At 39.0% G+C, this 24,642-nt stretch overlaps 1 protein-coding gene across 3 annotated transcripts in view; it reads left to right on the top strand.

Annotated features, from left to right (window-relative positions):
* Positions 1-24,642, top strand: part of XPOT (exportin for tRNA) — a 53,932-nt gene that overhangs the window by 6,923 nt on the left and 22,367 nt on the right. Inside the window, exons 2-8 of one of the 3 annotated variants that reach the window (XM_067564105.1) lie at positions 3,895-4,028; positions 6,712-6,794; positions 11,890-11,946; positions 15,360-15,429; positions 17,327-17,545; positions 18,317-18,501; positions 19,336-19,504. In XM_067564105.1, the coding sequence (XP_067420206.1) occupies positions 3,969-4,028; positions 6,712-6,794; positions 11,890-11,946; positions 15,360-15,429; positions 17,327-17,545; positions 18,317-18,501; positions 19,336-19,504 (843 nt within the window). In that variant the 5' untranslated portion in view covers positions 3,895-3,968. Of the gene's footprint in view, positions 1-3,767; positions 4,029-6,466; positions 6,516-6,711; positions 6,795-11,889; positions 11,947-15,359; positions 15,430-17,326; positions 17,546-18,316; positions 18,502-19,335; positions 19,505-24,642 lie in introns of those variants that run through there. The other 2 variants (XM_067564106.1, XM_067564107.1) reach the window with 2 other exon arrangements.

Genomic DNA, 24,642 nt, shown 5'->3' with positions numbered 1-24,642 from the left:
ATCTGTATTAAAGTGCTTTTTACTAGTAATGCTATTCCTATATGGGAAGGGGAATCAGCTATACTGGTATAACACATTTTTTATGCTAATATAACTGAACCTGCAAGGGTTGCACTAGTATAGCAATTTTTGTTTTAAAAAAAGAACTCATAACCCTAATCAGCATAGTTAATCTGGTATTAAAAACCTGTGTGGATCAGGTCTAACCTGGAATTTGGTGTAAGATGTTCTGGCCCAAAGCAGTGTTTAATTTTATAATGATTTAGAACAGCTCTGATCATCTGTAAGTGCTAAAGGTGGTTTATAGGTTTTTATAAAAACTTTTAAGTCAATTACAATTCAATGTTAACATACTACAGTACATGTACATTACTTAGGATCAAGTTAATATTCAAAGAACCTGGCTAAAGATTCTGGCTGGAGAGCCTTCTTCTGAGTACTCTCAAAAGGGTGATTATATACCTATTCTATATATATATATAACTATTCTCTCTTTGGTGCTTCTTTTGTGTGAAATAGTTTAGTTTTAAACACTTATCTAGTGCTGAAACTCAGTTTTTTCTTAAAGAATTCCATAACTGCAGTCTAAGATTAGCTAGTTCTGCTCACATAAAGAAAACTGTCAAGGATTTTTATTAAAATGGATTGCTGCACAAGAGACTGTATCAGCTTAACAAAAATCTTATAGCCCAAGAAGTTACTTTTCATGTTATGGTGCTTGCCTTGACCTAATAGATTGTAACTATTTGAATTAGCTACACAAATTAAAATTTTTAGTAAAGACTTTTAGGTTTGCATATCTCATGGTGGTTCAAGGTTGGAAAACACTTAACTATCTACCTTTACCAAGCCTATGGGAATTTTAAAAATCTGAGGCCTTGTCTACACTAGCACTTATGCCAGCAAAACTCTTGTCACTCAGGGGAGTAAACCACACACACACACACACACACACCCCTCCCCCCGAGCAACATAATTTTTGCAGGCATAAGCACTTGTGTGGGCGATGCTATGTTGGCGGGAGATGCCGCTGACATAGCTACCACTGCTTGTTTAGGTGGTTTTATGATGTCAGCAGGAGAGCTCTCTCCCGTCAACATAATGTGGCTACGCAAGCGCTCTTACAGCAGCACAGCTCTATTGGTACAGCTGTGCTGCTGTAAGTTTTAAGTGTAGACTAGCCCTGAGACACCTTTCACACAGTATGAAAAGGGAAAAGCGCTATTGAGAAAAGGTAGTTAAAGAGTAGTCTAAACTGGAAAAAGTTTGCTGATGTTGCTATGCCTGCAAATCTCCTATTATAGATGCAGTTTATAATGGCAAAAGCACTTTCATACTAGTATAATCATGTCCATGCTAGGGCTCTTGCTGGTATAGATACGTCACAAAAATTACACCCCTAACAGACATTGCTAAAAGTTTCTAATGTAGACCTGGCCTAAGGAGACTCTGCCTAGAAGCTGAGGACTGCCTCCAATGTGAGTTTATTTGGTTTTACTATTAGACCCTTTAACTGCTTCTAAAAATTCTTCTGTGAACTTCAAAAGAGCAGGTGAGTGGGTAAAGATTGTTCCCATGATTTTTTTATGTCATTATTACACCCCATAGCCACATTACATAGTTAGTGGAATTGCTCTAAAACATGGCTGAAAAATCTATGATTGAGAAAGTTATAATCCTTTAAACAGTTTTGAAAGGTTCTAGAGTAGACAAATTAGAGGTTTGATAATGGGAAATGAAACCTCTCACCTCTGTTGTTTGTTAGAGAGACACCTTGAAATCTAGTCCCTTTCCAAAAAATTAATTGAAGTAGTCTTGGGTACTAAGCTTGCCTCTGAGTCTCCTTGCCATGTTTGTAGTTTTATGGTCATATTTTAAAATATATTCTCTGTTAATGTGTAAAGTGACTTACAGTAAGGGGAGAAACTAGCAAGACAGGGAAAACAAATTGCACAAAGTGCTGTCAAATGGACTAAGTAAACGTACTGAAAAAAGAAATTATCTTTAATCTTTCATTTGTTTTGCAAACTACTTCTAACAAAAAAAGTTCTTAAACTACATGGGCTGATTCCCCCCCCCTTCCCCCCCAAATTCCTGAAGGTTGTCTGTCCAACACAGAATGAAGGCATAATGTGGGACAATGTGGAAGCTTGTCATGTTGTCATATGTATAATTCCTGTTTTGTGGAAGAGTAGAGGTTTTCTGCTTTCATTTCTGTCAGAACCTTTAAGAACTACATTCACTTCATATGAAATAGTTGTGCCTATTACATGTAGGCAGCTCATCATCACAAAACTTTGTACATGCAGTCAGTTTTAGCCACTAAAAACCGTTCAGTTGCCCTCCATAACACCAATTTTATAACACTGTATATCATGAGCTGAGTAGAAATGTATTTTTGTCTTAATTTCAAGTACCGGGCTTCCCTCTCCCTGCATCCTGCCATTTAGCATTATAGCTTACCCCTCACAGTGGAGACTCAATAGGAAAATGTATGTATACCAAGAGATGGCGGACTTCACTTATAGGTTTTCAAGCAGTTTTTAACCATGGTTTCTCTGACTTAATCTCTTCTTCCTATTTGGTCTTTCTTTCTTTTCCCCCATCTCTCTCAAACTGTCAAATCTGCAGTAGATTATATCACATATCATGTCAAATTCAGAGAATAGATTGAGAGCTTCCTTTGGAACATAACTATTTTATCATCTTTCCTGTTGCTTTAATAGCATTTGGGTATTTTGAGCATGTCTTTTGTTTTGTCCATTATATTTGGTAGAATTTCAAGTGAAATCTGAGTTCTACAGAATGGCTTGTATATTCATTCAGCATTCATTCTGAGAATAATCTTGTTGGATTTAAAAAAAAATGTCTATGGCTTGGTTTGCAGGGTTCATAGTTCATTCAGTCTAAACATTCTTTTTTATTCAGAACTCCAGCAAACAGCATTTCAAATAAATTGGCATCACTCTAACACAATGGTTTTCAAACTTCTTAGGCTATGTATCCCTTTCCAAATGGTGTAGTCGACTGCGTACCCCCATCTGAAATAGGGTCATAATATACCTATGGTTGCCAAGTCTTACTAAATAAATCCTGTAATGGAGGACAACATATTTTTTCTCGCATACCCCCTGACGAGAGCTCCATAACCCAGTTTGAAAATCACTGCCTAAGAATAAGTGGACTCTTAAGTTCTGAATAAAATGTGTTTCGTAGTTAATTTATCACATTATTCAGGAAAAGGTGCAGTGTATTTTCTGCAGTTCATGGGGAACAAGTCATCTCAATAGCTCAGCTAGTCTGGAAAGTAGGCTTTTATCAACACGTCCATAAAGTATTAGTAGAAATAGTAACTGAAGTTGCTGATTATTACAGCCATAAGACTTGTGAAATACCAGAAAATTGTATTTAAAAAAAGCTTAGTAGCTTAATACTACAATTCAATCAAATGTGGGTAACCAAAACAAAACTCAACATTCTCTATGCATTTGAAATTTGAATCCGAATCCGAGTATTTGAATTCAATACAGATTCTCTGGTATGGAACTTTCCTGTTAAATTGACAAGAAATTCTTTTGTGTTTATTACAAGATGAAAGTTCAAATGTAGGAAAAACTTAAATTTATTCGTAGTATAAAAGGGAAATATTGAATACTTTCTAGGCAATAAGTACTAACAGTGAAGGACTTGAAGCCCTAAGGTCTACAGTAGACCATATATAGTGTGAGGTTAATAGATTCCATCCTACACAAATTGTCCATGTGCATTTTAAAGGCTTATATGCAAGCTGGCAATGGTGATACTTCTGCTGGGATTATGCTGAGATAGTTTGCTATTGTGTTTAGCAAATATAGTTTCTTCCAACTTTTTTTTTTTTTTTTGGTCTGTTTACAGATGTTTGTAGTTTCTACTGTAGGAGAAGGGGGCAAACCTATTACAAATAGGAAACAAAAAGTATAGCAACAAAGATGGATGAACAGGCCCTTCTAGGGCTAAACCCAAATGCTGATGCAGACTTCAGGCAAAGGGTAAGTTTGTTTAATTGAGTTTGCTTTCCTCCATAATACATCTGGCAGCCAGTTTCTATGCAACAGTCTAATATCTTATTGATTTTTAAAAATTATTTGGATAACTGAAACAAATGGAAGGTTGTGAGAATGTATAATTGTATTGCAATTATGTATGCAAGCTGGAGGACTTCATTTACATAGATGCAATCTTATTGTGTACATATATACCATTTATGGCATACATACTGGCATGCTTTGCATGGCTTACTCACTGTAACTCATCCCTGTTACGTCTTTTCATTCATCAGTTGAACAAAAATTAGACTATGCTTAAAACCTCTTGTTTCTGTTGAACACTTATGAGATACACTGTAGCTTGTACAACCAGAGTTCTGTAGCACTTTAAAGACTAACAAATTTAATTTCTGCAGGCATAAGCTGTCGTGGGCTGTTAGTGTGTAGTTTAAACTAGATAAATAACAACACTCTTTAAGACTATGGTTCAATATTAATCTGAATTTAAATATAAATTCCATTTCCCAGACAGCTTTTTGAGCTTCTAATTGTTGTACACATTATCTTAAGCTACATAGTTTATGGTGATCAACTAAAGTTTAAACAATTCATTTTGAATACAGCTATATGCTGGCTCTCAACACAACCTTAAAACCTTCTTTTATAACACCTTTTACATAAAATAACAAATATACAAGTACAGAAAGTTCTAAGTCACTTAAAATTTTCATTAAGCTGCAGCTCATTTTTCCCTGACCACTATAAGATGTCTTGTCTTGGAGCTCCTGCTTGGCAGGAAAAGCCATTGCAGGATGACGGGTTTCAAGGCCTACTGGACAACTCAAGAGATGTTATCCAAAGTGTGTGTGCGTGCGTGCATGTGGCTTCCTAAATCCTAGAAGCATAATGTAGTAAAATCTCATTCTGTCGTCAAATTAGTGATAGAAAGCTAAGGGAGGTGTCATTTGATCTATAAACATCTATGAAATAATAATTTCAGTGGCGTCCCCTTCTGTGATATGGCAGGGGGCACTTGCCTCCCACCCTTAACCACCAAAGGCTCACAGCTACAGGCCCTCTGGTTGGTGGAAATTTTGATAATAGTATTGTTGGAAATGGGTCAAGTTGGGTATCATTCAAAAGCCCTTTCTCCCACAAACACAATGGTACCACACATGACAAACTTAGAACAATTATGTAGCTATATATTTGAGAAAATTATTTAAACATAATTGTTTTTAAACTATACTTTAACACAGGGATGCATTGCTTACATAAAAAACATTGATCTTTGGTAATACTAGGGAAGTTAGACTTGATGTGTAGGTCTGAAAACATTTATTCATCAAAGTCATCATCAATGTCATCTCGGTCTAGGACACCACTGCTAGACGTTGTCACACTGTTTTTTGTCCATGCTGCTCTTGCATGTTTCTGTACAAGGCAAGCTGCTGGTCATACATCTGCAGGGTAGTTGTGATATTCCCCAGGGTACAGTCTGGACTGTTTGAACAGCTGTGTCACCTCAGTTCTCCAACCTGGGATGCCTCTTACACTGCTTTGCTGTGAGAACATCCAGTCCTGGTCTGTTCACACAGCTTCTAGCATGTAAAATCACTCCCTGCTAGCCACTCATGAATTAAACTTCAGAGCAACACCAGCAAGATTTTGTAGTCCCGGACTTTCTCCTAGAACCTGACACAAAAGAGGGTTATGGGGGGTGGGGAGGTGTCGCAAAGCTGCTGTAGGGGGTCATGGTATTGCCATCCTCACTTTGGAGGTAGGTCTCATCTCCCCCCCCCCCCCCATCTCCTCCCCCTCCCCCACCCCCAAGCACACCCGTGTAGGGAAAGAGCAAGTTCTGTGCCTCCCAAGCCTGGCCAGGACTATCAGATAGGAGTCCCCGGCTGGGGCGCTCTCAGCACAGGGGAGATCAGACCCACCTTTATTTCCAGCAACCTCCTGTGGCAGCAGGAAGCTCCAGGGCTTCTGATGGGGTAGGTACCAGGAGGTAGGTCTGATCTCCCTTCCTCAGTTCTCTTTCTCTCCCCCACCTCCCCCAGAGCGGCTGTGCAGGGGAAGAGTAAATCCTGTCCCTCACCTGCTAAGAGGGAACTAGGAGAGGCACCTCCAGCACTGCTCCTCCCCTCCAATAGCCAGATTTCACAGGAAAGGTCTGATTTCACAGTCCATGACATGTTTTTCACAGACATGAATTTGGTAGGGCCCTACTGATAAGTCAGTTGAGCGCCACCATTTAATTTTGTGAGGGCTGCATGTTTGACATGACTATGTTTAAAGTATGATTTAAAATGTTGATTTTTTAATACGTTTTCCTGAAAACATAAATGTACATAATTGTTCTATGTTTGTCATGTTTGGTACCATTGTGTTCGTGGGAGAAGAGAATCATTCGAAAGCCCTAACTCGAGCCATTTCTGATGACACAGTATTATCAAAATTTCCATCAACTGAAGGACCTGGAGCAGGGTGAGTGGGCAGCAAGTCCCCCTGCCAAACCCTACAGGGTGATACCATGGAATTTATGATTCTGTAGCTTCTTATGCGTCAAATGATATCTTCCTTACCTTTCTATCATTAACTTGCCTGGAATTACACGTGCTCCCTAAGTATTTTCTTCCTGGTCCTTGGCAATTCTAAATGAAATGTTTTGGAATGATTGCAGGCATTAGCCTATTTTGAACAGCTGAAGATCTCCCAGGATGGTTGGCAGGTCTGTGCAAAAGCATTAGCCCAAAGGATATACAGGTAATAACTATAAAGAGAGACAAATAGTTTATCCTTCTCAAAAGTATACTGAACACTGTGCTTCTTTACAGCTTTTTTTTGTTGCTAATTAAATTGTATAAATGGAACTGATAGTTATAATAAATCTGTCTTAATGTGTGCACATAACTACTGCTTTACAATGTTTCTGTAACTGACCCTTTTTGTCACTGATTTATAACTCGCCTATAACTGACTCCATGCTGAAGTTACGCATAGTTTGATTTCCACCTAGAACTTATTAAAGTTGGTTCAAATTAGTTTAGCAGTTTGACATAGCTGTTTTTAAAACACACAAACAAAGAGTTGTTTCAGTTCTTTTCTATAATCGAGGCTGCATGTTTTTATGGGGAAAATGCCATTTTGATCCATAAAATGGCAATTTTTACAGGGAAATTAAATCTTCACACACACATTTTGGATCAAATTCAGCTAAACAATGCTCTGAAGCATTAGCAATGTTTCATTATGTACCTGAAGAAACAAAATTTGCACTTACCTTTTTATCTTGTTGGAGTTTTACTTTGAAAAATTCCAAGGCTTACTAAAGGCCACAGCAAGCTAGTGGCTGAAGTGGGTTTAAATAAGGAGTTGTTTGCTCCGGCTCGTGTGCTGAGAATAGGCCACACTGTTTCTCATGAAATCATTGCTGCACCCTTAGTATGTAGCAGCAGATATTTATTTTAACTAAACTTCTCTCTGAGATGTTAATATTAAATAATGGATTGATGTATCTGCAGAACTGAGATGAGGGTTAAAATGTCTGGTTAAGATGAAATAGCTTTTGGTGGCTTACTTCTTCTGTACACCACTTCTAGTAACTTCCAGTGGTCTGAGGCATAGAAAAGCATTCAATAGTTAACAAAAACAAACCCTGAAAAATATCTGGAAAATTGGTATTTTGAGACTAAATTTGCCACATATAGACTGAAATTTTTCAGCAACTGATGGCCAAAACAAGATCTTTCAGACGGTACTTGTAAAGCTAAATATAGTTAAAGCACTTAAGAATTATATATCACAATTAACCAAGTTGAGGGACATTCAACATATTAATTTAAAACTTGTTGGGTGTTTTTTTTTTATTTCTAGACACAAACTGACTACCAGGTCTTGTTCAGAGTGATTACTTAACAGGCATTGTGCAGGTGACTTTATCATGCTACTGCACTCTGCTAGACTGAGGGCAAGATACAGCAAGTCCTGTGGTATATGTTACACTCTTGTGCAGTTTCCCAAATTATTTTTAATTCTGTGGGATAGATAAAGTAACTTTGAACAGCTGCATTAAATGGTATTTATCTTGTCACTGTAGGCTAGTTACAGCCAGGTTCTGTGGCTGAAGTATCATCAGCTTGCTAGGCATCATCAGCATTTTAATGTTGAAACTAGAAAAGGAAAAGTTGTTTTAAGCTGTATTAAATGTCCTTGGATTGGCTATTTTGGATGTTAATCAAATGTTTAAGTTTGCTTGCTTTTTTGTAATGGTCAGTTCTTCTTTAACTTTACAATTCTGTACAAAAAATAAATTAGTTTAGAATCCTAACATTATTTTAAAGTATTATTTTGTGATTATTTGCTTCTAAAAGTAACTCTTATCCTACGCATAAAATGTTGAAAAGTTAACCTCTGCAATAATAAGGGGCAAAACATTTCAGGAATATTAATATTTTTTAGTATTCTGCTTCTGCAGCACTCCCATTCCTTGCCTCCTTCTGTAAAAAAGCATATCTGGAAATAGACTGGTCTTTTATGCAGCAGCGAACTTGCTTATGACCTGGCCTGATTCAGTTCTAATAATAGAATCATAGAATATTAAAGTTGGAAAGGACCTCGGACTAGATGACCTCCTAACCCCCTGCTCAAAGCAGGACTAACCTCAGCTAAATCATCCCAGCCAGGGCTTTGTCAAGCTGCAGCTTAAAAACCTCTAAAGATGGAGATTCCACCACCTCCCTAGGTAACCCATTCCGGTGCTTCACCACCATCCTAGTGAAAAACTTTTTCCTAATATCCAACCTAGACCTCCCCCAATGCAACTTGAGACCATTGTTCCTTGTTCTGTCATCTACTACCATTGAGAACAGCCTAGCTCCATCCTTCCTGGAACCCCCTTTCAGGTAGTTAAAGGCTGCTCTCAAATCCCCCCTCATTCTTCTCTTTTGAAGACTAAACAAGCCAAGTTCCCTCAGCCTCTCCTCATAAATCTTGTGCTCCAGCCCCCTAATCATTTTTGTTGCCCTCCGCTGGACTCTCTCCAACTTGTTCACATCCTTTGTGTAGTGTGGGGGCCCAAAACTGGACACAATACTCGAAATGAGACCTCCCCAATGCCGAATAGAGGGGAATAATCACTTCCCTCGATCTGCTGGCAATGCTCCAACCAATGTAGCCCATTATGCTATTAGCCTTCTTGGCAACCAGGGCACACTGCTGACTCATATCCAGCTTCTTATCCACTGTAACCCGCAGGTCCTTTTCTGCGGAACTGCTACCTACCTTGTTGGTCCCCAGTCTGTAGCAGTGCATGGGATTCTTCCATCCTAAGTGGCTGCACTTGTCCTGGTTGAACCTCATCAGATTTCTTTTGGCCCAATCCTCCAATTTGTCTAGATCATTCCGTATTCTACCTTGGAAGGTGGGGATATCTACCACTCCCCGTAGCTTAGTGTCATCTGCAAACTTGCTGAGGGTGCAATCGATCCCATCCTCCAGATCTTAATGAAGATGTTGAACAAAACTGGCCCCAGGACCGATCCCTGGGGCACTCTGCTTGTGACCGGCTGCTAGCTAGACATGGAGCCATTGCTCACTACGCATTGAGCCCGATCTAGCCAGTTCCCTATCCATTTTATAGTCCATTCATTTAACTTATACTTCTTTAACTTGCTGATAAGAATACTGTGGGAGACTGTATTAAAAGCTTTGCTAAAGTCAAGGTATGTCATGTCCACCACTTTCCCCACATCTAGAGAGCCAGTCACCTCTTCATAGAAGGCAATCAGGTTGGTTAGGCATGACTTGCCCTTGGTTAATCCATACTGACTGTTCCTGATCACCTTCCTTTCTTCCAAGTACCTCAAAATGGATTCCTTGAGGATGTGCTCCATGATTTTTCCAGAGATTGAGGTGAGGCTGACCAGTCTCTAGTTCCCTGGATCCTCTTTCTTCCCTTTCTTGAAGATGGGCACTATATTTGCCTTTTTTCAATGATCAGGGACCTCCCCCAATTGCCATGAGCTTTCAAAGATAATAGCCAATGGCTCTGAAATCACATCAGCCAACTCCCTCAGCACCCTAGGATGCATTGCAACTGACCCCATGGACTTGTGTATGTCCAATCTTTCTAAATAGTCCTGAACCTGTTCCTTCAGCACTGAGGGATGTTCACCTCCCCATTCTGTGCTGCCCAGCGCAGTAGTATGGGAGCTGACCTTTGTCTCTGAAGACAGAGGCAAAAAAGGCATTGAGTACCTCAACTTTTTCCACAACCTCTGTCACTAGGTGGCCTCCCCCATACTGTAAGGGGCCCACACTTTTTCTAATGTTCCTCTTGTTGGTAACATACATGTAGAAACCCTTCTTGTTCCCTTTCACGTCCCTTGCTAGCTGCAACTCCAGTTGCGCTTTGGCCTTCCTGAATTCATTCCTGCATGTTCGAGCAGTATTTTTATAATCCTCCCATGTCATCTGACCAAGCTTCCACTTCTTGTAAGCTTCTTTTTTGTGTTTAAACTCACCAAAGACTTCTTTGTTAAGCTAAGCTGGGCACCTACCATATTTGCTATTCTTTTTGCACATCGGGATGGTTTGTTCCTGCGCCCTCAATAAGGTTTCTTTAAAATACATCCACCTCTTGGATTCCTTTCTCCCTCATATTAGCCTAATTTAGCATTTTTTAAAAAATTTCTTGTATGAACACAAGTCTTGAACTTTTAGCATGATATTAAAGTTTTTTTCCTGGTATTTACCATTTGGGAGAATATTTGTTACATTCTAAATTACGTGAAGTTCAGTAACTTGAGAATAAACCATGAGATAAAATGAAGTTTTTGCTCTGCCTCTAGTACATAGTGTATCATGAGAGGAATTAGACACTTGTGTTGCCCAAGATGGAACAGTTTAATGGTATACCTTACTGAGATTTAAAAAGGGGATTTAAAAAAAAAAAAAAGTTAAATCTCAACTAAGTGCTCCTGGTGTCTTTAATTTTTTTGTCAAGAAAAATAGGTTATATTGGCATGAGATAAATACATTTTCCCATTTTCTGTGATGATTTTTAGCTTCCAATTATTTCTGTGACTGTAGAACATATTGGAGTCTTCAGACTGTCATAATTTGTTTTAAAGTTGTCTTGACTGTCTTTAACAATCCCTCTCCAATTTTAAGGGCCAGCTATAACTTTCCTTAATGCTTCATTTATGGTTATGATACTCAAAATTTTCAGAACTTGTTTATAAAATAGTTAAGTTGATTTCCACTTCTCAATCAATTTGTAATAAGTGAAATTAAGCTGTAGGTGAAGTACAATTGAAGGCTGATGCCAGGCTAGTTGCTATTTATAAACCATCCCAACCATTACTTTCAATAGTGCCTCAGCTGAATCTCAAGTAGATGCCATTATGATGGGTTTAAAACATCTTCGCTGAAAAGAGTTGGAATTACTCTTAAACTTCCTATGCATCATAATACAAAATCAAACAAAAAGCCTTTTAACTCTGCATCAGATTCTGTAAATAAAACATCCCCTTCCATTGACTGAGTGCTGTAGTTAAAATATAACAATTGAATAAACAAGGCAATATAACACATGAGTTATTAAAAAGGAAAATATATCAAAACTGGTTGTTTGTTAATGTGTATTTGTAATGATTGTGCTCATATTCATGACTGGTCAAGTACTCTGAAATAAATGTTTACAGCAATAATAACTGCAGATTTTCTTCTCTATAGTAGAGCAGTTCTTCATCACAAGAATCGACAACTAACTGCACAGTTCAAGGAGTGTGTTCTTTCTGGAGAAATGGGCTTAATTATTTCCATTGTATTGATTGTACTTTTTCTCTTCTAATTCCAGTGATGATCACATCAAGTTCTTCTGCTTTCAAGTTCTAGAACATCAAATTAAGTTCAAGTGAGAAATGATTTTTTTTTCTTATAGTAATAGTATAAATTACAATTATTTTCCCACTCAAATCTTGTGCAAAGAAATTAAAAGCTTCCTCAGTAGCATTCAAAATATTTTTACTTAACCAAATTTCCACTGTTTAATTTTTATTCAAACATTTAGCCCATTTTCTGTTAGTTATTTTAGCTTTCTGCTACAATATATATAAATTGCATTGAGAAGTCCTACACTTAAGCATATAAATTCCACTTTCCCCATTCAATTTACATAAATTAACTTCTTTTATATCTGCATGTGTTGTATTTACTACTGTTTTTGGCTCTTGAAATGACTGTTTTTGTTGGAGATACTGTAGGTCTGGCTTATGTTACTATTTTTAAAAAATTTAAATTATTCTTAAATAGTGGGGAAATACATTTTACCAACTTATTTATGAAGGTGTTTGTTTTGCTTCAAACTAAGATACATATATATAAACTGTGTGGAAACAACATTCAGGTTGCAAAGTGAAGCACTCAAAAGTTAGGAAATGCCAGATTTATGGTTGCTTATGCAATTGTAATTTGGCCCCATTGTGTATATGCATTGTGATACACTTAATTATGTGATCATGTTGGTTTTTTTTCACAGAACCCGTGACTTATTAAGTGAATAAGTAGCTATTCTTCAGTATGTGTATTTATTCTCTTTATTTAGTGTGTTGCCACAGTTTTTATTTACTGCACACCATTCAAATCCTGTCCTGAATGCAAAATTATGTCTTCCTGGGTGTTTCTGTGGTGTGCTCTCCACAGACTAATTAGTGGTTGTGAAGCACTCCAATATTATCTTCACAGTGCTCCTGTGAAAGTAGGTGGTGGTATTATCCCCATTTAACAAATGAGTAAATGAGGCACAGATTAATGTATATTGTTGGCTTTAATCAATGTTGAATTCCCAACTTATGCCCTGGTTTTCCAGAGTTCTTAGCATTTTTATAGCACCTTATATGTCCAAAGCATAGCTCCAGTCGACTTCAGTTACAGTCATGAACACTCAGCATTTATGCAAATCTGAGTGCCCAGAAAACAAGGAATATCCAGTTAGTGGCCAGCTGTGAAAATCTTCATTTGAGTGACTTGCCTGGCATCACAAAGAAAGTCTGGCAGAGGCAGGCATAGAATACAGTTGTTCAGAGTAGCATTCATTTGCCTTTATTCTGAGATTATCCTTTCTTTCACTGCAATCCCCTCCCTGCCTCCTTCACTGCACGCTTCCTAGTTTCTGCAACAAATGAAGCACGGGTAGCTACAGACAAAAACCTTATTCAGTACACCACCCTGATTAATTCCCAGAGTACCATCCATCCTGTGCACTGTCTGAGGAAGAGGTATTTTGGAAAACTTGCTTTCGACTGCTTTTCTTTTAACATAATTTTTTAATGTAATTTCCTAATTTAAAAAATCCCTGAAAAAACAGAAGATCCATCACATAGAACCATACTGTTCCCTCAATTTGGATTGCCAGCAGGGTTTGGACCTTTTAAAAACACAGCAAAGACCTCTGCTACCACTTGGAGCTAACAGAGTAACTGGTAGCTGTGTTAGGCTGAGTATGTGGCTCAGGCACTAAAAGGGGATGAGCCACTTTTTTGCTACGTGGTTTTACAGCTTTTGGATATCAGCAGAAGAATGTAAAGACTCAGAACTCCTGGGTTCAGTTCCGGGTTTTGGTGGCGGGGGGGAGAATGACACTTCCCTAGTGTACACTCTCTCGTCTCTGTCCCTCTCCCCTTCTGCTGCCCTTCCAGGCTCCTGTCTTCCACTGATTGTCCCCATTCTTTCTATCTTCTGGTCCTGCAACATCCTCTCCCCAAGTCTTTGTGCTCTTTTGTCTCTTTCTCCATTTCTCACTCTCTGCATTCTTTCTCCTAGCTGTGTGGGCATCAGCAGTGTGTGTATTGAGAGCACAGGAAAGACAGTCTCCCTGTTGTTAGTTCTGGTGCCTGGCACTACAATGGCCTGGAGCACCACATAGCAATGTCCTGCATCCTGCTGCCCCAGGATGGAGCATGCTCAGTCATTTATATGGGGATGGCATATGAGCAGTCCAGTCACAAGTAGGAGCTGCAGGGTGTTTGAGCATGCTCAGTACAGACAGAATCTTTGGAGACCTTAGCAACCAAACTCTAAAGGGTATTTAGTGAATATATGCAAACAATAATTTTTCAAATTGTTATAACTTGGACAAATTCAAGCTTCTTTCCAAAGGAACAGAAAAAGGCACATCCCTGACACTATGATAACATCCCTGCCAAATTTCAAATCCCTGCTCAAAAGGATGAGGTCAACTGAGCTTTTTTTTTTTTTTTTTCTTTTTTTTTAAATATATATATATAAGAGAGAGAGATCTTACAACTAATTAACATGGGCAAAATAACATTTTTCCTTAATATTGTTCCCAGAAACAGCTGAACCATTTTTGGTGAAACTTTATTTATAAAAAAAAAAAAAAAAAAAAAAAGCCTAAAGCAGACATCTAGGATGGAAAACTTCAGCCTGAACAATTAAAGTTCAGCAAGGTTATAAGCAACTGAACACAGGGTCGTCTTAATGGCCAGGCAACCTATAGGCATTGCTACATGTGCTGCCTATAGTGATGAGTCTTTCTACAAAACTTGTCAGCGGGAGCTTAGGAAGTGGCCAACAAGGGCTAATCCCACTCTTAATCAATTGTATTATGGATGGTTGTGTCTCAGTTTTTAAAGCTTGAACCTTGCCTAGCTGTAATACTGCAACTTTAAAATAATGACATGTATAAAATTTACCTTAAGCAATGGAATTAATCAGGGTAAAACTGAATTTAGTAACTGAGAGCAATGACAATGATAGTTGGAACTGCCCTTCTCACCATTATTAATGTCAAATGGGATAACTAATGGCTTTGTAAATATAATATTGTAATAACTGATCACAATTAAAGAATAACCACAATTAAGACAATTAATTAATTTTGTAATGTCTAATACATATTTTAATCTTCATTAAAATATTAATCCATTTAGCATAGATAATTCCCTTTTTTTGTGTGTGTGTGTACATCTCAAAGGTGATATTAGAAGACTGGGAAGAAGTGTAATTCTAGAGTAGAAAAACTATAGCAGTCTGATAGAAACAAGTAAAATTATTCCCATATGGTGCAGAATGGCTTTCATTAAGTTACTAGTAAGTATTTAAAATTTTGACTTAGAACTCTAATATGCAAACAGTTATAAGAATTCCTTCTGTGGTACACTGTTCTGTGCAATCTACACAAAAGCTTGTCTGTGAAGGCAATGCTGATATCTAAGTAATTTAGCTTTTGCCTTTTTAATCTTTGGAACCAGAAGTAAGCAGACTAATAAGATACGGGATCATTTTTATCTGAATTATTTGTTTCAGATATTCTGAACTTACTGAAGTCCAACAGCAGCTAATCAGGGAAACTCTCATAACGTGGCTACAAGCTCAGGTAAATAGTTTTTCTTTTACAACAAATAATAATAAGCAGGAGGCTTATTCAAGGTTACTAACTAGCACCAGATTAAAGGTTTGAAACTATGTTTAAAGCTTGCTTCCTATACCCCTGATAAAGATAAGGTATCTGATGGAAAAATGTCTTGAAACATAATATGATCAACATTACAATTCTTTGGGCTTTTGTATTTTTAAAAATCCCTTGTATTGATAATAAGTTTGTAATTAAATGCTCTTAAAATACTATTTAAACTCTTCTCTGCTTTCTTATTCCTATCCTACACCTGTGTTAAGGAATCAACTGTGCCAATTCTTGTGGAATATTAAGTTTCCTTTTTAGGGGTATAACTCAACTTCCCTTCTCTTGTTGCCTGAAGTGGGAACACCCTTCTTCCTCTTTGGAGACTTGTCCATCAGACCTCCTGGCTACTAGGAGAGTGGGGGAAAAAAGTCATATAGAGACAGAAAAGATTACTTAGTTCATCTGTTTGACAATGCACGATACATCTCTGGTATATTGAGTAATATTTTGTCTAATATAACTTTAAATGTCAAGCAATACATTTTCCAGAGTTTTCCTAGGGATGCTCTGCCATGGTTAAATAAATCATTGCCAAAAAGACTTTTTTTGAATGTTCACTTAATTGCACTCCCAATTATGTTCCTTTGGCTCCTCAATAAAACTTTCTCTCCCTCCTTGATATGTAACCCTTTGTAACTTTTATCCAATACCACAGCGATAGGAATGATATAAATGCCTATGTAGAATCCATCTTAGTCATCACTTAGCCAAACTCTAAATGTTTTAACTGTTAAGTCAATCTCACTACTTTTGCTGCTCTTCGATGAGCTCATTCAGATGTCAAGAACTGAAAGAAGGTGCAGTTGCATCATGGAGTATAGTACTCTGTTATTTTATTAGAGATTGAAGTTAGACTTGTGGGGTAAATGGCAGGATCACTCTTCCTCTTTTGAAGAAATGTTCCACCTTTCTGAGTCCATCTTTTCTTCAAAGTAGAGTGGGTACACAGACACACTTCCACCTTACAGCAGTTGATACACACTCATTAGCTAATGTTCATTTCACTCACCTCTTGCTCTCTCTAAAATTAGTTATAGCAAATGAAATGCTAGTCAATGGGACCCAATAGCATGCCAGTAGCAGGACTTGAAGTGTTCTAATATGGGCAAGTGCGCCTATTCTATCTTCCTTTTCTGCTTAGCTCATTGTACAACCTGAATTTATCAAGATCTTATTAATTTCACTTTGCTGCTTTGTACACACACAGCTGAGCAGCAGAAGTTATGAGACTGAAAGATTTAAAAGGGAAACAAATTAAAATCCTTCTTAGTTTCCCTTTGCAGAAGGCTGCTCCATGTGTAAGGAGTTTGTGGAGGGAGATGAGGAGAAAAATGTACAGTGACAGCAAGATGGGGGAATTGGGTACCTGCCCATTTCATTCTCTGGATGAAGGAGAATTGAAAGCAGCTTCTCATCATCTTCAAAAACAGCAGCAACTGGGGTGAAAAAGCACAAGTTGAGAACCAATAGTGTTTTTTGTATTCATAAAGCTTCCAAACCATCAAGACAGTCTTTGTTGCCAAAAAATGTGATTTCCTTTTCTGAACTACACAAAGCACCTCTGGCTATATTGTCACTTAAGTTGTCTTTATTAATGCTTTTGAAAAGGATTCAGTTTAATGTTTAAAATATAAGATTTAGGGAAAAACAGGATAATTTTTTGCAAGCTTGTTGTATTTCACCTAACCTGCATGACAGTGAAACGAGAGATGGTGTTTGCATTGATGATTAAATACAACTGACAAACTGTTATTTTTAATGTATAAAATATAAAGAAAATATTTTCATATAAATATTTTATTTCTCTCAGATGCTGAATCCCCAACCAGAGAAGACTTTTATTCGCAACAAAGCAGCACAAGTCTTTGCTTTGCTGTTTGTCACTGAATATCTCACAAAATGGCCCAAGTTTTTTTTTGATATTCTGTCAGTAGTAGACCTGAACCCTCAAGGAGTAGATCTGTACCTCAGAATCCTTATGGCTGTTGATGCTGAGCTTGTAGACCGGGATGTGGTTCATACATCAGAGGCAAGTTATGTCATGGTTTTTTTTACATTGCATCCTATTAATATTGTTTGGGGGTTAAAGCTGTTCATCTTATTTGCAGCAGAAGACTTAAGTAAAGGGATTCTGTTCTTCACCACAAGGATTCTGCCTTAAAAGAATTACAATGTAGTTTAGTTCAGCAGTTGTATAAAACTTTATAAAAACCTTTTTTCATTGTTCTTAAATGTCAGTGAAAAATGTAAATTTAAACAAACTCTGCAATGTTTGTGACTCGGTAACAGCGCCATTTTGTTTGTGCATGAGAAGTAGCATGGGAAATCTAATGGACTCTTTTGTTGTCCACTTGATGTTTTTTAAATTTGCTAATTTTGAAAATGTTCCACTGTCTGATGAGGCATTTATATAAAAGTCTTCATGTGTTTTTAAAAAAAGTTTGGAAGTCTTTCTGCTTCCCATTTGGCATTTATTAAGTGTCTTTTCAGAAAAGGAAATTGCTGACTGGAAATTGTTTTGAATTATTTTGTGGAGTGAAGGGAAAGGAAATAAAACAATGTATTGGTTTTGCGAGTGAGCAAATGAAAAGCAAGTACAGTTTTGGGGCTACCGACTTTTTAGTAAGCTTTTAAAGTTAATATATACTAGAAAACAAAATAAGGAGAACGTAAATGTGGATTATGAATATTTGTATCTTTCAAGGACATGAATTGTTCAACGTGTTTACATTTGATTGATGGCTTTTGCATATTCACTATCTATAAAAAAGATGAACATGTGCTCTTGCTGTTTTTATAGGAGGCTCGTAGAAATACCTTATTAAAAGACACCATGAGGGAACAGTGCATTCCAAGTCTGGTGGAGTCGTGGTACCAAGTCTTACAAAATTATCAATATACTAATGCAGAGTTGACATGCCAGTGCCTTGAAGTAGTTGGAGCTTATGTGTCTTGGATAGATTTGAGCCTGATAGCCAATGAAAGGTAAGGTTCTTTTTTCATTAGTGTGATAAAGTCAGGTTAGAGGGCTGCAAAAAGGCATACCAGGGCCAGAGTGTGAGCCCAAGAATGCCTAAAGCCCTGGTTCCTGCAAGCAAGGAAGGGATTGTTGCAGGGCAGTTAGGGACACCTGGACCCAATGAAAGGCTAGTCCAGGTGTACTTAAACCCTGCCTTCCCTAGAGGGAGGAGGAGGAAGCTGCCAGAAGGCTGGTAGCAGCTGGAGGAGAAACTTCCCCCCAGGCCAGGAGACAGTGCTTCTCTTCAGCTACAGAAGGAGAGAACCCCTGGCCCCAGCCAGCAGAAGGAAGCTGGAGCAAGGTACCTCCAAAGGGAGACAGTGTTACTGGGGAGTCCCTGGCCCACTACAAGGGGTTGAAGCATTAGACCCACTAGGGAGGAGCTGGCTGTTTGCCACATTAGAAATCTTTGCCTTTCTGATGGTATTTTTGTATGTAGTCCTGTTAGCAGCATGGTACGGTGATTCTTACAATAACTATGTCAAAAATCTGTTCGAGAAGTACAAAAAGAGTGCCAGCCAAACTTCCTGTTCTAAGTAACTTTAATACTTGCTGTTTTCTTAGCAGTGGAGAGATACTGCATAGAGCAACGAAAACCATAGTGTTAGATGGGTCTGACGAAGTCTATACAATAACGTGTGTGATTTGAAGATCTACAAACCACATGCATTATATAGGCTTTTGAATTAATTTAATTAAAAAGGAAACCACATTGTAAGTAGGAAAACTTACAAATCATGATTTTGCCTGTACATGTGATGTTGTAGTGCCTCATATTAATTTTGTTTTCACCTTTCTAGGTTTATAAATATGCTGCTAGGTCACATGTCTGTAGAAGTTCTTCGGGAGGAAGCATGTGATTGTTTATTTGAAATTGTAAATAAGGGAATGGACCCAATTGATAAAACAAAACTGGTGGAATCTTTGTGTCAAGTGTTACAGTCTGCTGGTCTCTTCAGTGTTGATCAGGTTAGTAAACTAACATTTTGGAGATGAGGTACCTAAATAAGATGTGAAAAATTTACCTGAGATCTACTTGAATTAAGCCCATGGGAATGTGGTGAAAATATAACCTGTGCTGCCGTGCCAATGCTGAATATAAAATACATGCTGCTTCCCCTTACTGCATTTAGTTGCAACATATTAATCAACTTCCTTTTGATTTCTTTTAAAAAAAATAATTTACTGCGTCTTTTGTGCTTTTGCTCTGCTTTCTTCTCTTACCTGGCTTTACATCACTCTTAAATCTGTTGTATCTTTCCTTCCTCCCTCTTGCTCCTGTCTCCCCAGCTACATTCAGCAAAAGCTGAATTATCTCTTCCCAAGGAAATTAAAACAAATCAGAGGTTTTTTTAATGTTTTATGAGTAAAAAGAGAATAAGAAAAAATGAAGTTGGGCCATTATGCAATATGGATGAGAAGGAGTTTAAAGATAATCTAGGTTCTGCTCAAAAACTAAATGAATGCTTTAGTTTTCAATGATGATGATAACATGGAACATGTTCATGAAGGCAGAATGGCTGATGGAAATGTGTCTGTAAAGGGAAACCACATTTGCAGTGAAAGAAAAACTTAAATAGTTGAATGTGCTGTGCTCAAATTGGGAAATCAGATAATTTTCATCCCAGAATTCTGAAAGAACCAGCACATGAAATTGCTACTCTAGTAGCAAGGATTTTTAATAAATACATCAATTCAGAAGTAGTACCATGTGATTGGAGACTAGCTAATGCCATACCTATATTTCAGCAAGCAGGGGGGAAGTGATATGGGCAATTATACTTGTTAGTCTGACCTCCGTACTATGCAAGGTTTTTGAACAAATTGTGAAGGAAGGAATAATGAAATTCATAGAGGTAAGTGGCAATGGGGATGTAATGCAACATGCCAAAGGTAGATCATGCCAGACTAACCTGATTTGTTTTTGAGAAAATAATTGTTTTTCAGATTAGGGAAGTACTGTAGATTAATACACTTGGACTTCAGTAAAGCATTTGACATGGTGCCACATGCGAAATAATTAGCCAAATTATGGGGGATGGGGATCAGTACAAGCATTATAAGGTGGATAAGGCATTGGCTAAAGGGGAGGAGGCAAGGGGTTGTTTTGAAAGGTGAATTATCGAATTGGGAGGTGGTTACTAGTGGAGTTGCTCACGGATCGGTCTTGGGACCAAACTTTATTTAATATTTTATTAATGACCTTGTCACAAAAAGTAGGAGTGTGCTGATGAAATTTGCTGATGATACAAAGTTGGGAGGCATAATCAATACAGAGGAGGTTTGGAACGTTATTCGTAAGGATAAGACTTTTGTCACAGAGGTCATGGAAGTAATGGAAGCTGACACTTGCAGAGACTTCCGTGAAATTATCCTTTTCAGCTTCTGCCCCAGGACCTGGGGCAGCGGGGTGGAAGCAGTCAGCGTCTGAGGGCTGTGGAGCTCTCAGATGGTCCCGGAGTTCTCAGAGGTCAGAAGAGGGCAGCAGCTCTCAGCAGCTGCAGGGACCCGCAGCTCTGAGTCACCAGCCACGTTGTTGTCAGCTGGAGCGGGTGGTTAAGGCCCCCGGCTCCAAGTCACCCTGGTGGCAGGAACTTCTTGACTTAGAGCTATGGAGGCCCTGTTTCTCTGAGCAAGGATGGGCAGCAGGGGCCCCGTGGCTCAGAGCTACTCCAGGTGGAGCCCAGTGCTCTGAGCTGGGACCCTGCAGCTCCCAGCCCCCACAGGCAGCAGAGTGAGCCTGGAGTTCTGAGCCACCACCAGGGGTCCTATTGCTGTCAGCCTGGGCGGGCAGTGGCTGGCAGGGGGTCCCACAGATCCCAGGTGGGTGGCCCTTATAGCTCTGAGCTGCCAGGGGGAGGCACTTGACTCCTGCAGTGGAGCTCTGAGCCTCAGGACAGGAGTGCTGGATGCCACCTCCTCTACTCCTGTCCTGCAGTAGGGCTTGGGCTGTCATCCACATCAGCCCCATTTTGTTAAGGTTATTTTTAGAAAAAGTCAAGGACAGGTTATGGTTCTGAGAATTTTTTTTACTGCTCATGACTTTTACTAAAAATAACTGACCAAAAAAATGCATGGTCATGGCCTTACGATTTAGTAATAAGACCTTTTGCTACAAGCTGAACACTAGTTGGAAGCAACAGAGGAGGAGAATCACTCTCTCTGTCACTCACACACACTCACACGTCTTATCATGAGATGACTATGAGCCACCAATGTGGTGTGGCTGTGAAAAGGCAAATGTGATCCTAGGATGTTTTAGGGGAGGCATTTCCAGTAGAGTGAGAGTAGTAACGCCAGTGTATGAGGCAGTAGTAAGACCTCATTTGGAATATTGTGTACCGTTCTGGTCATCCACGTTCAAGAAAGATTAAATTAAGCTGGAACAGCTGCGGAGAAGACCAGGATGATCAGGGGAATAGAGGGCATATCTTCTGAGGAGAGTTTGGAAGAGCATGGGCTTGTTTAGTCAGACAAAAAGAGGGCTGAGAGGGATATGACTGCTCTCTATAAATACATTAAGGGGTAAAAACCAGGGAGGGTGAAGAACTACTTAAGCTAAAGGCCCAGGACAAGAACAAATGGATATCAACTGGCCATAAACAAATTCAGGCTGGAAATTAGGAAGTTTCCAACCATCAGAGAGGTGAGATTCTGGAACAGTCTCCCAATGGGAGTTGTGGGGACAGACATTTAATTACTTTTTAGGAGAGAGCTGGATGAATTTGACTGCAATTTTATGTTAGGTTTGTTTGTGATGATAGGGGGCAGGGCTCAAAGCCCTAGGGCTCACTTCTGGTTTGTCTTATGTTCCTAAAGTTCATGCCTCAGGGTTTCAGCCAGCCACGGGCAGGGGTCAGGAAGGGATTTTTTTTTTGCCCCAGTATATTCTGGGAGGGTTTTTCTCCTCCTTCTGAAGCATCAGGTATGTGCATGGCTAGAGATGGGAGATGAGCCAGTGCTCTGAGTTGCAATCAAGCATTCTCTCATATGCTTGGCTGGCTGATTCTTGCTCACATGCTCAGAGTCTAACCATCATCATGTGGAGATGTGATGTGGCTTTTGTGGAGGAGAGTTGCTTCTCTCCCCCTCCTACCCCCCACCCCAGCATATGTGTGCAGGTTACTAGCTGGAATTATCTGAACATACCTCAATCATTTCTTTGCATCTTGGTCCCTCCTATTCTCGCTACCTATGGCACATAGGTCTAGTCTCCTGTGGGCTGTACTACTTTGGTCTCATTTCAGTTGTAGGGTTTAGTGTACAAATGTACACGGTGGTGCACAGGAGGTTAGACTAGATGGTACAGTGGCTCCTTCTGGCTTTGAACTCTGATTTTAACATTGTTTTTTCTACCTCCCCTTTTTTCTCCTCCCCCTTCAAAAAAATCTAGTCTGTACTTTTCTAATTTATCATGTCACTTGTGCCATTTCCTCACTTATAGGGTTTGAAAATATTACCAAATACTTAATAGTCAGAGAAATAAATCTACTAGCAAAATATGGGCTTCTTTTGTCAGAGCAATGCTTAGATGATAACCCAATCTCCCTCCTCCAGCTATAGAGAAAGGGGAAGATACTGCAATTTCTATTTGGATTGCTGCTGTTGGAGCCTCCAGTTAGTAGATGTCTGATAAACTGGAAGCTTCCCCACTATTCCTCCCTGGCTGTTGGAAGGTAGAAGGAGCATTCCTGCTTTCTGTTCCTCATACCCTAGACTCTAGAGCAAGCGTTCTCAAAATTTTTGCCTACGTTTTTTGCCCCATTTTGAGACTTACTGTTTCCTGTGACCCCAGACAGCAACACAGCAACCTAATAATCCAAGGAATTTGGATGCAAACTGTTCCTCCATCTGGCTGAGATGTTCAGTCATGACCTGTGCGGGAGGCTGAATAATTTCATTGTCAGCCAAGAACTTGCAAAGCTGTGGGAAGGATTTATAGTTCGTCTTCAAAAGATTATTCTTCTGGAAAACATTTGTTTTCATGAATCCTTTGATTTGATCACTCAGCTGAAGGATATAAGCTTTCCTTGCAGACCTGTATTCAATTTATTCAGTTTCCCAAATGTGTCTGTGAAATAGGCAAGAAGGTACATTTTCCTTTGGTCCCAAAGAAAATTCAACAAATTCACTCTTTTTGTGGTCCAATGCATAGGAATGCAGCTTGTCTCACTCAGTTCAAAAAATCAACCCAGTACTTTTCCTCTCAAGAGCCAATGACCTGCAGTGTGGAAGACCACATCATGATTGGACTATGGGTCTTCACACAGTTTTGCAAACATTCATGTTTGAAGAGGCAGATTCTTGATATAGTTCACGATAGACGAGATCTCCTGCAAAACTCTACCTAGCTCTAGACTCAAAGCTTTAGATGCCTTTTGTTCTGTGTGAATCATGCAGTGAGTCCACACAGCAGACAGAATGACTTTCTTTATCAATGTACTCCGATCTGCTTTGTGGCCTGCCACAGATGGAGCTCCATATGTGCAAAAGCCCACCATGTGACATGGCAGCCATTTTGGCCTTTCTTCATTCTTGACAAAAACACTGTTGAAGCCATACTCAAAGAAAGCTTTGTTTATATTTGGGAGCACATGTTATGCACTCTTGGTTATTCATTAATAACTGCATCACTAGACTAGAAGTTGAAGCAGATACTCTGCATAAAATTGAGTCCATTGTGCTTTTTATCACAAATCAGAGGAGTTCACTGTTAAACAAATGAGGCCAGCATTTAGGAAGGCCCTGTGTAGTGATACTAGGGCAGCACAGAGATAGTGACTTGCAAAGATTCTTTATCGAATGCCAGCAGGGTACTCAGGGTGACATAAAAGAAGATATTGGCCCTGCATTAAGAAGTTTACAAGCCACTCCAGATTCTCTTCTCAGAAAAGGCTAGCTCAGACACCTACCAGCTCAAGCAGAGAGGATGCTCTATTAATAAGGCTGTTGCCCACAGAGAAGGATCCTTCTGGATTCAAGAGTCTCAGCTGGATGCTTGCATAGCTCACTGGTGCAAATGGCAAAATGGTGTCCACCCAGCCAACGTGTCTGGACCTGCTCCACAAATGCTGCATCAGGAGGCTGCCATTTTTCAAAATGGTGGC

The sequence above is a fragment of the Emydura macquarii genome, unplaced genomic scaffold (genome assembly GCF_026122565.2).
Source record: "Emydura macquarii macquarii isolate MOO-44397 ecotype Brisbane River unplaced genomic scaffold, CSIRO-AGI_Emac_v2 contig_2636, whole genome shotgun sequence".
NCBI classification, from domain to species: Eukaryota; Metazoa; Chordata; order Testudines; family Chelidae; genus Emydura; species Emydura macquarii.
This window is presented reverse-complemented; position numbering and strand designations above follow the sequence as displayed.